At 26.9% G+C, this 12,250-nt stretch overlaps 2 protein-coding genes across 2 annotated transcripts; one reads left to right on the plus strand and one right to left on the minus strand.

Annotated features, from left to right (window-relative positions):
- Positions 1-2,194: 2,194 nt before the first annotated feature.
- On the minus strand, positions 2,195-6,785 carry LOC129957072 (cytochrome c oxidase subunit 6C-like). The gene is made up of 3 exons (XM_056069208.1): positions 6,685-6,785; positions 2,741-2,912; positions 2,195-2,277 (listed from the first exon to the last, which is right to left on the minus strand). Exons 2-3 carry the CDS (start codon positions 2,908-2,910, stop codon positions 2,202-2,204), a joined length of 246 nt encoding a protein of 81 aa, XP_055925183.1. The 5' UTR covers positions 2,911-2,912; positions 6,685-6,785; the 3' UTR covers positions 2,195-2,201.
- A 193-nt stretch (positions 6,786-6,978) lies between these two features.
- On the plus strand, positions 6,979-7,803 carry LOC129957070 (uncharacterized). Its single transcript, XM_056069207.1, has one exon. The coding sequence runs from the start codon at positions 7,107-7,109 to the stop codon at positions 7,758-7,760; it is 654 nt and encodes a 217-aa protein (XP_055925182.1). The 5' UTR covers positions 6,979-7,106; the 3' UTR covers positions 7,761-7,803.
- The last annotated feature ends 4,447 nt before the right edge of the window (positions 7,804-12,250 follow it).

The following is a 12,250-nucleotide window of genomic DNA, read 5'->3' on the forward strand; positions in this document are numbered from 1 at the left end:
TTAAATTTATGTGATACTAATTACTGTAGTTCCAAATTAAAAAATATATATGTAAAAAAATAAAAATGGAAATAAAAATCCGATTTCCGGTTTAATGTCCAAAGAAAGCTTAATATTTACAGATGTTCTTTGAACACTATGGTATTTTGTTCAAATAACATAATTATGGATGAATAAATCAAAAATTGGATTTCCTACTTTGTTTAAAGAATCACAGGCAAAACCTTATTTTGCAAGCAGCAAAGTTTAACCAACGTATCAATTTAAAATAGTTGAAGATTATATATTTTAATAAGCATTTTATTAAAAATATAAAAAAATATATAGATATACCATCATTAAAGAGTTTTTTTGCTCTCCTTATTAGTTTAAGATAATACAAGATTCATTTTGTGATAATTTAATTTTCTTCCTTTAACCAAATACAAACAATATAGATTCATTAATTTAATCAAATTTTGCTTTAAAACACATAAATCATTGAGAAAACAATATGGGTAATAATACAGAGCAATGCAGAACATTCTTAAACAGTGATAATCTAAATACAAACCAGATTATGAACATTTTACAAATTCTAATTTAATTCTTGAAGAATTGGGAGAAAAATTACTGCTTACACCAAAATATATTAAAGTTTCTTCAACTACTATCAAAAATATAGACACAGCAAATTTAAAAATTTCAAATAATACACTTAACTTTAGAAATTATTTTTTTAATGTTGAAAACCTAAAGAGATACATAACTTTGCGAAATGACACAATGAAACATAGATTTAACACTTTAATTGGTACGTTTTCTTTATTATTTAATAAGATGATACTTTCAGTTTCAAGAATGTGTTTGCAGTTTTGAATTAACTATATCACAAACAACATTTCAGATATTTATGAATACTGCATAGTTTTTGCACAGAATTATAATATTTTCTAAGAGTTAAATCTAATTGAAATCTCAGTATGAGTTGATTGATGAGCATATAAGCAAATCAATAAACTGGTTAATTAAGAGAAATTATATAATACTTTTTGCTGCAAAAATAAAATTACTTGAAAATATATCTGCATGAATGTATTAATATTCTGAATTAAATGAAATCATTTTGAATTTTCAGTACATAATAGTTTGTAGAATTATTGAAATGGAGTCATAATCAATATATTATAAAAGTATATTAAACAACAGTGAAATTGTTGAGACAGATTATTAATAATTAAAACTGTAACTCATTTCATAAACCCTTGATAAATTAGCATGATCTCATGTGACACAGGAAGTAAATAAAAAAAATAAAGTTTCAGTGAAGTGATGTTATTAACCATATTTTATTTAGAAATATCAGATCTTATTATCTAAGTAGTATAATTTGTGTATAGTCACTTTTCACTCAACTGCATTTCAGTTTATGTACAAAAATAATGTTTATTATTATTATTATTATACACAAACAAATATATCAATACATTTCTATCCATTTTTCACAACATTTATTGACACTTCATGAACATTCAATTCAACCTTTCCACATTTTTTTTATACTTATCAGTAAATTATCTAAATAAACAACAAACCAAATGCTAATTTTTGCTTTATATTTCAATTTTGTCAAGAAAAATAATATAATCATTAAAATTAAAATTGTAGAAAACTAATAGTATTTCGTATCATTTATATTGGTTAACAATTGCTATACTGCCACTAGTGAGTTAGCATAATGCTTAATTTAAAACATGTTTGTCAGCAATTTTTCAAAAACAATCTTTTTTTTAATTACAATTAAGATAACTGTGAAATATATTTCAATTTTAAGAAAAATTTTAAAAAATAAAAAAAAAGTTTGTTTTTTTTTACACGGATAAGTATTAATAGATATAATTAAATAAGTAAAAATCTCAGAAATAAAGGTTACTTTTGAATTAATTACCACAAAAAAAAAGTCAAAGGAAATTTCAAAATTATAATACTTTGCCTTCAAAATCTGTTAATAGTTGCTATATGCTGGTTGAAAATTATTTGGGAACACATGCTGACTTATTAGAAAAAAGAATAAGATAAACAATAGAATACATTTGGTTTTGCCACAAAAGTAAAATGTTATTTCCCAAGAGGCATTAATGTATTAAAATACAAATTCAAGCTTTTTTACATACTTATATTCATAACTTTAATGAAAAAAAAATGAGATAATTACATTGTGATTATTCTACTTCTGGGAAGGGTGGTAGAACACCTGCTGCTTTCATTCTTTCATATTCTTTATCGGCATCATAAGTTCTGAAAATTACAAAGATAAATCAATAAATAATAAACTATAAAAAACTGTCAATTTTAAAATCAAAAAATTCAATAACAATTGAAATAATCAGAGATTAGGCAACCATCGTTAAAATTATTTCTTACTGTCAAAATAATTCACCTTCGAAAATTAGTTTATATCATGTATATAGGACAAAATTTCATTAAGAATAGATAAAAACTGCAGATCTGTATTAATGTTCATCCCAATTAATTAGGTATGCTATCAACTGAAAACAAATTACAGTGCAAATATTCAATACTTGTGCATTAACCATATGCCAGCGATTGTCAAAATGTCACATGCATTGCAGTACAAATTACTAAAAATTTAATAAAGATAACATGTTAGCTCTATTAATAATGTTTGCCAAACACATGCAATTGACACTAATACTCTCAAATGGTATGTAGATAATTTGCAAATGCCAAAAGTTCTTACTTGTAGAACTCAGCATAACGTTTCTTCCTTGGATCCATAACTAACACCTTCCATGCTAAAGACGCCCCCAGAGATAGTACAGTAGCAATTGCTAAATGTTTCTTTAAATAAGACCTGAATAACCCACGCAGCTGTGGCTTTTCTAATCTTGCAACAGCATCTGCAGCCATTGCTGGAAGAAAGATTAAAATTAAATTAAAACACAAATTCGTAATCAAAATTAAAACACAAATTCAACAAGAAATAATACAAATTTAATTGCATAACTCTGCACAGAAAACTGTAGGATCCATTTGCCAAAACATTTAGATTTTACTGCTCTACTTAAAGAAAATGCCCGTATGGGATGCAAATCTATGGGAAAAAATATTTACTTACTTTCTTTTAACAACTTGTGTGAAATCCAAAAAGACAGAATTTTATAACTGATTGCTTACTCTCTTCCCGATGTTAGATCTGAAATTTTATACACTAGTATCTATAACCACAATACACTATTTAATAATTTTCTGAAGATAGTGCCGAGTGATTTAATACTATCATATTCTGTTTTCAATAAGTGGTTTCATCTGTTGATAGAAAAAACAACTGTATAAGGACTTTCAAATAAATTATCATGGAAACACTAACAGATAGTTGCATCAATGAACTGATTTCTCATCTGAAAAAGTTGAGAACAGATACCTTGGTCATCATGATTATATTTTACAAAATTTAATTTGTAAAGATTCATAGAAAATTGCAACTATATTCCTGATGTCCAACAGCCAAAATTGCTTTGAAAACCCTTATCACAACTGCTGTTGCCAGCATTAGCAGAGACAGACACGATACTGATGGTTTGATTAAAACTTAATAGCAGATTTGAAGTATATTACATAAGAAAAAGATCCCATGCCGAATATCTATATGATGCTTGAAATTGAAACATCTCAACATATAATTGGTGAATCCTATTGAAGCATATACCTTCCAAATAAATACAACAATGCAGCAATTACCTATTAGAAAATAAAACTTTAATCCATTCATTTTAATTCAACATTTATGAAATTAAAATTATCGATTAAATCTTTTACAATTTGAATCTAAATTTCTCCTTTTAAAATAACTAACCTTTTCTTTCAAAATAACAGCTTAAATAAATAATATAACTTGGAGGAAGTTACCCCTCCCCCATTTTAACTATATACAGTAAAAATAATTTGATAAAACGGAAAATCTAAACAATGGATAATTGCATCCAGTTAGGTAATTTTGATATAATTTAATCACATTTCTGAAACACAAGGCAATCCTGAAATGGATCTCATAAACTTGTTTTATGGATGGGAAGGTTATCACCAACACTATAGCCCTTCATCAGACTCTACATAATCTTCATGAAAGAATGTAAACAGTTCTAAATAAAATCCTAATGCATTATTACTTTTAGATAGGAACATATATAATTATCTTCTTATTTTATACGTTATACTCCAATTATGTTATCAGTCACTATAATAATAGCGAGAAGGTTTTGTGGTTGTTTAGTGTGCCCCCGAGTTTATCGCCAATATGGTAACCCAATGAAACAATCTTATAGCAATTCTAATGCTGTTTTGTTAACTACTTTTTATAGTGGTTGAGTTGTACATGAACTACAACTATTTTATGAAAAATGTTAAATGAATAATAAAATATATCAATTAAAGATTTTAATTTAATTTTGTATTATAATTCAAATTCTTTTATTGCTAATAAGACACCATAATATTTTTAATGCGAATACAAACAGAAAATATTAATTCTTTTGCGATACTTAAATGTCGGTGTGTGCTTTAGAAATCGTTTGATTTATTAATTTAAGAAATTGTCTGCTATGGAAATCCGTTGTACTTTTCATAACTCTTTTTCTGATCTGACGGTTTCCTTGACAATTCCTTATGGTGCTAATTGTCCAAGAATGGATGTGTGGTGAATGGGATGGCAGGAAATATTTTGAACTTGCAGAATGGATGAAGGGTGAGTGGAATATATATATATATATATCATATGTTGATAAAGTTGGGAAAAGGATACGTATTTGAAATTTTATATGGAGAAAGGTTTGATTGTGTCTTTCTTTTGATAATGTACTGTTCCTGTTATCCACAGAGTCCTTATGTTCAATGAGCTAGCAAAGCTCCTACGATCCCGCTCCCACTGCTAGCAAAAAAAAGAATGTTTTTTTTTTTTTAATTAAAAATTTCTGCACGAGCCTTTTTCAGATGTCAGAGTCATTACATATTCTAAATTTTACTCTCTACACAACTGAAATACAGGTTTGAAAAACTTCTTTATTTCAAAATTTTAAAGAAGCAGCAATAATAATCCTAAACGTTTAAAAATATCTTGGATAAAACAATACTTATCAGTTAAGATCATGATTTTAATGCAGAAAGTGACAATCATAACTATTTTGCAGAAGTGTTTGTTTATTTTGTCCACTGTCTTCATTGGTGACTTAGTATCCTTGGCGCAGCAAATGGCACACTAAACTACACTTTTACCGGTTTTGCAAGATATCAAGCTTTAAAACAAGCAACGAGTATATCTGACCAAACAGTTGTATCAAAAGAAATTTCACAAATGAATATACACAGTGAACAAATGACTGTTAAGGAGAAAAAGAAGAGAAGGGAAGGGGGGGGGCAAGGTTTAAAATCTAATTTGGTATAACCTGCTGTATAAATAAAAGTGAAAAATCTGACTCTGTAGCTGATTAAATAGTATGGTTAATTCAAAAACTTTTAGAAAATATTACAGCTTGTAATTTGTTTACTGCTGTGATACACTTAAACTTTTGTACACAAAATTCTTAATTAATATAACCATTAAAGCATTCATGTTTCAAAAATGTTCCATTTTTATTTATCCTACTAACAAAATTATAAAATTATCTTTTATAAATCATTATTGAACAGAAGAAAGAAATTGTAGGAAAGTAATTTTTTATGTGGATGGGGCAGAGATTAAAAAAAAAAAAAAAAATGAAAAAGTGACAAAAATATAGCACACAGCCAAGATAGATCTGAGATAATCTTCTCCAAACCTGTCTGCCCTGGACAAAAGTCTGGAGAAAACTGTGCAGATGCCAGTAAAATAAGTATTATTTATATACTTACTCACTTTTGTTCACAGTAATTTATGTTAATCTTTTTTTTTTTTAATTTAATGAGCTGAGTACAAATAATTAATGTCAAAAAAATAAATGTCAAATTTAAGAATAATTTTATCAATCTAAGAATTTCATTATTGTAGGAAATATTATCCACTGCAATATCAAACATTATCCACTGCTCTCAACTGTAACTGAAGAATTTCTATTTAGTTATTTTGGTTACTAGAAGTGCAGATTTTACATTTTGAAAACTGCATATAACTATGCTTTAGGTTATCATAATTGACAATTTATTTTCTTTAAAAAAAATTGCAGTTACCATATTCTGAAAGTTTAGCCCAAAAGAGTAATAAAAATCTAATGTGCAACTTTTTTTTAAATAACAGAAATTTTTGAATATTTTTCTTTTCCACAGATTCCTGTTTAACTTTTGATGAGTTTTCAGAATACTTTTTATAACTAAGCAATCTTTTATCCGTAATTACGTTATGAAATTACTAAGATGAAATCACACATGACGATGGAAATATAATTTTTCTAGCTGTGATAATGAATACGGTAAGGGGATGTAATCAGAATTCAGTATTAATAGTTTTCTTTAAATTTGACTTCGAATGCAACATATATATTTAAATACTTCTAACTTGAGCAGCACATTGGAAGTGTCCCATTCGACCTTCAATGATACATAAAATTAAAGACTTTAGAATGAAAAATAATCTAAATAAAATTACTCTAATATTTACGACATTGCTAACTAATTTTGTAAAGTAGGTAAAATTTTAGAAAATTTTTAACTCACTTATATCGTACGGAACACAAATACAAACGTAACAAACCAAAATTTACCTCGGTCGACTCAAGTAATCAGTTATTTCACTTCACATCATTGTTCGAGTCAGTTTTCGTTTCAGCACTTCCAATAAAAAAGTATTTTCTCACTAATAATATCGAAATTTATTTTTAATTTTCAAATAATGCGTTATTTCACTTATTCTTTTTTAATTTTAAGATAATAATAGAAATAGCAAATGAGATTTCGGTATTGGCTTATTTGGTTTGATCATGTTGCCATTTAGAAAAGAGGTGAAGAAGTTTTGGTCTTCATTTATTTACGTTCGTAAGAGTGACCATGCGTTATCGTTTTTCGGTTTCTCTCTGACATGATATTACTTTTCTAGTGAGTTTCATATCTGATTTCACAACTTTTACTTTCCTTGAAAAATGAATTCAACTGCAGAAGCTATTGATTTTGAATGTCCTAAGGGGTTTACCAAAGAAGATGTGCAATCTCAATTATATTTTGAAGATATAGACGATGACTCTGAATTATGGTTGATACGTATGCCCAGCGATATGGACCCAAATGTTTTGGAAAATCAAAGAATTTCACTGGATAAATCCTCTGAGATACTTGGGGGAAACGACGGAAAATTTTATGAATATTTTACGGAAAAGTGTGCCATGCCTAACTTATGTTTAGTTGTGCCCCATAAAGAGAGTAAAATTCTTGAAGAACTCAAAAAGCCATTTAAAGGATCAATTCTGGTAACTGATTACATGTTAGTAGATACCGATACTTCAGTAAAGACGGAAGTAGAAGAAAGTGGGATGGAAAAAGAAAATAATGTTTCAGAACAACAAAATGAAGATACATCTGTAAGAAAGAAGTCGAAATCCCATAAGAGTAGTAAAGATAAAGAAGATATGGAACTTTCATTCAACTTAAATTTAGAAGACAATCATGAGGATAACTCTTCACTAGAAAAACCTACAAAAAAGAGCAAAAAGAAAAAGTCCAAAGATTCAGATACTATGAAAGTGGAACCAATGTCAGATGCTGACGAATTTCCTAACTGCAAATCTCAAAAGACGTAAATTTGTATATAATATTGGTACAAATAAATATATAATCTTGATAGATTGTAATTTATTATTTTTCTTATGTATTTTTTTAAATACTATTTTATGTGAATCATGAAAATTATTCTGTTAAGATTTATACCCTTTCCCAGCAGTTTTATCACCAATTTTTCCTCCATCAGTTAAATAAATTCACTGCTTATGGTTGTTAATCACTAAAAATACTTGTGCTCGTTTGATTGAAGGCTATAGTTAGTAAACTCGTAAAAAAATTTATGTGTGGAATGGATAATAACAACTTATGAAAGATTTCCTTTGAAACTCCAAATGATTTTCTTAATGAAATCTGATCATTTGAAGATTACCTGCAAAGTTTATTATAATTTTTAACAAAACAAAATGAAATTCAAAAAAAAAATTTTTTAGTCTTTTTTATGGGTTTAAATTTTAATTGATGTTTTTCTTGTTACATTTCCAGTAAAATAAAGAAGTATCAATATTAGTTTGAGGAAACTCTTAGCAGCATGAAAATTTTCCACTACAAATGTACATAAGTTCACTAGTTTTTATTCCATTGCATGTATAGAGAGAGCATCTTTGATATTTATTCACATCAAATAAAATCAATTTTTTATTCTCTAAAAATAATTTTTTTCAAAACAAATTATATTGAACAGGAAGAGAGCAAAGACTATGGATATTTTCTTATACAAAATATTGAATTTCAACATTATCACTTTCTACTAAGTAATAAAATAGGTATTTTGCAATGGTCCTCACAAATGAAAAAAATTTGTACAAAAACTTAAAAAAAAATCACTCATTTGGGACATTACTAATGTTATTTTTTTGCTAAAGTCTGAATTATTTGCAACATAATGATATTGCTATATGGTTGCTGACTGAAGAAATGTTGACCTTCTTTAATTTCTTTAACTGTTATATACATGTTATACTAATCGTTTTTGTCGAATAGCTGGTTTGTCATTTATATTTAATTTCAGTTAAATCCTTTAGTTATAACTTCATATACATCATACTGTTAAATTGTCAGACATTAAAGTTGTTTTACTTTGCCTTATATATGTCCCTTTCATTGTATATATAAATCTTTCTTAATGAAAACCATTAAAAGTCCTTAAAAACTGTTTTGATGATAAAACTTTTTGATGCTTCTTATAAAAAAAGGACCTTAAAGTGCTTTTTTTTTTTTTTTTTTTTTTTTTTATCCAAGTGCTTATATTTTTCTTCTGGTAAGAAAAAAAATCGTTTTACCATGTTAGATCTGCTTTATATATATTTTATTTTATTTGCATTGTCAGATCTTTCAATGTTTGATAGATCTAATAAATATGAAGGTCAATGAAAAAGTTTTTAGATAAAGTTAAAATCCGTTCATTTTATTTTTTTAATAGTAACTTCAGCTCCTTACCTTTCTGCACATGATTACTTGTTTGTTGAACATTTGTTAGTTGTATTTCAACATCACATATTGATTTCCCATTAGGGAATTACTGAAATGTTTTTGTTTCAATTAATTTCTGCACAAAAGTTAGAACTCCTTTAACAATATGTCGGAAAATGTGCATTCAATTCAATATGGACTTTTAAAAGTGAATACACTGAATGATTCAACGTTTCCAAATACAAAAATAAAGCAAAATTTTCATGATGCTCAAATGTTGCTTGTAGCCCTTTGTTAATCATGCAAAAAGATACTAAAAATAAATTAATGCCAATTAAATTCCTTTTTTACTTTTTCGTCTATGAACGATCAAAGAGAAAGACTTATTTCCAAAACATTCGAACTCAAGATTTTGCTCTATCTCCATGACTCAAACTTCCAAATACCACATTTTTAGAATTATATCAATCTTTGAACATGATAACTTGAAAAATTCTTGAGCTGGAATTTCTTAATTCTAAATTTGTTGATTTTAACCAAATTTTGAACGAAATCTATTACTTTTGTTTTCCCTCCCCCCTGAGTGTAATTGAACAGGATAACTTAAAAATGCAAAGTGTTACATCGATAAAATGTGGCACACAGCATCTAAAATATAAATCAATTTCAAATTTTTATACCAAATCTGTCAAAATTTGACTATCTGTTAGTCTGTATGTTCGTATGTGTACAAACACTGTAACAACAAAAAAATTCAACTTAGCTAAATTAAATCGCTAAAGTTATCTCTGTTCTAAAATTATATCTCCATCATAGATCTTGTATTTAATAACCCAACAAAAAGTTTTTCATTTTTTCTATACTGGGACTTTGAAATTAAAAAACTGCATATTCGACCATTTACTCTCATTTTCATGGTAGGTGGATGAGTGATAACCTTAATTTGGAAGAATGCAATGAAGTAACATTGTGATATTCACAGCTGATTTCACTTGTATTTATGGCAGAGTGCATTAAGCTATTCAAATGTATCAGTAGTAACCCGCTTTTACCTTTTTATGAATATGAAATGTATATGATATATAAAAACAACGATAGTTGTATACTAAAACAACAGTTGTGGTTTTTAAAGTTTTGAAATAAAATTTCTGAGGTGAAATTATTTTTTCAGTGAATTTCTAATGCCGGTATGATTTTTCGGTACTTTTCTGTTAGCCGGGCGCAAATGTCGCCAATTGTGAAACAAACGCGAATTTAGGGTAAGAAATTTGAAGTAATTCTATATTATTTGACAATTTTTCACTTGCATCCGGCTAACAGATTCTGAACCAAATGTGAATTTGATGCAAGAAATTTGGCAGAATTTTACATTATTTGGCGATTTTTTGCTTGCGCCCGGCTAACGGAAAAGTATTGATTTTTCGAACAATGTATCTTGTTCTTCATTTGATTAAATGAGTGCAGCTTAAGAAGGAACAAATTATTGAAAGACTTATATTCACTAAAATAATATCCAATAATATTATATGCTTTTCAAGTATAAATTGTTAGTAGCTTATTTTAAAAATATTGAAATGCAGAATGAGTTCAGTAATTTTTGTATCAGTAAGAAATGTCCTTTTGGTAGAGAATGAGTAAGTATGAAAAATAAATCATGAGCTGTGTTCTACTTTCATTAGAAAAGATAAAAGACAGTACATAGATGTAATTCTCAAGGAGTGTATAGATTTCCTAGTCAAATCACTTTGATTCAATTTTGAAAATTTTCATGTTACAAGAATTAGAATGGATAAGGATATTTTTGAAATTTTTTATTTAAAGATCATAAATTTTTAAAAATGTGGATAATTTTGAAAATTTTCATTTTTTTTTTTTTTTTGTGAGTAAGCATCTGTTGAAAAAAGATTTGATATTAATTAAAATACTAAAGTAGGAAATTAGAATGAAAAATATCATGTTTCACAACATGTAGTTGATGACCACATAAAGCAGTCTGGCAAAATCCACTAAGTAAACATTATTAAACAATTGAGAAAGTTCGCAATATCAGCACATTCAAAATATTGCATTCTTTTGAGGAAACAAATGATGGAAGAAATAGTTGTCAATGGCATAAAAAAAGTTAGACTGATTTTTCCATCTCTTCATGGGAAAAGAAATTTTTCTTGGAAAAGAAAATAGCTGAATTTGAATATAAAGTTAATGCATTTTCTTGTTCAACAAGCCAGAAACTTTTCATTAATAACAAATTTAACTAGGGAATTAATTGGAAAAGGCTGTCAATTAAAAAATTGAGCAAATTGAAAGTGTTTGGAAAAATCTCCGAAGAGAATCTTTTATTTACATATTTAATAAAATTAGCATAATATTTATATTCTAAATTTGTTAATTTAAATTCTAAACCTTTTTCAAGGAATTGGAATGTTAATGATGTAGCAGTATAAACTTTTTCCTTCCTTATACTACTAACTGCAATGTAATTAAATAATTTAAGATATGCAGTGAAAGTCTTTTAATAAGGTTTTTCTCACAAAACTTGCATAAAAATATTTTAAATAACTTAGTTTCAGTGTTGGTGAAAAATATTCAATGATTTCTGGTAATATTTTGTGTATATTTGTATAAAATTGGGCACTTACTTAGTTAATGGTCAATTTAATTTATTTCATTCCTATTTATAGTTCTATAATAAGAAAGGTTAAGATAGATTCTTATTTTTTTCTCTAAAGCTACTTAAAAAGTACTAATAAAGAGCTTATTTTTTTCGATGAAATTAATCTATGCAGCCTGAATGAATTTAATGAAAAATGCATAGACAGCTAAAAGATTTAATTTCAGTTTAACAAAAATTAATCTTAAAAGTATCCTATTTTTCTTTTGGGAAAACAAGGAAACATAGTTCCTGTAGAAAAAAAGTCCTAGTTATAATGTCTTGTATTTTTAATCTGAAATTGTAATTTTATATGTACATTGTACCCCAAACAATCTGTCATAATTACAGCCATGAAATTAGGCACATAAATGTTATGAAATTCATAATAATAATGATGACTTGGTGACCTTAAAATTGGAATTTTTAAAATTTTATTTCATATTTTTT

This window comes from Argiope bruennichi, chromosome 11 (genome assembly GCF_947563725.1).
Source record: "Argiope bruennichi chromosome 11, qqArgBrue1.1, whole genome shotgun sequence".
Taxonomy (NCBI): domain Eukaryota; kingdom Metazoa; phylum Arthropoda; class Arachnida; order Araneae; family Araneidae; genus Argiope; species Argiope bruennichi.

What these genes read in the sequence shown, in the direction of transcription:
- LOC129957072 (XM_056069208.1), bottom strand. Translation starts at nt 2,910, where the DNA reads ATGGCTGCAGATGCTGTTGCAAGATTAGAAAAGCCACAGCTGCGTGGG. An exon ending in CGTTATGCTGAGTTCTACAA is followed by an intron (nt 2,278 to 2,740) that starts GTAAGAACTTTT and finishes TGTAATTTTCAG; the next exon opens with AACTTATGATGCCGATAAAG.
- LOC129957070 (XM_056069207.1), top strand. Translation starts at nt 7,107, where the DNA reads ATGAATTCAACTGCAGAAGCTATTGATTTTGAATGTCCTAAGGGGTTT.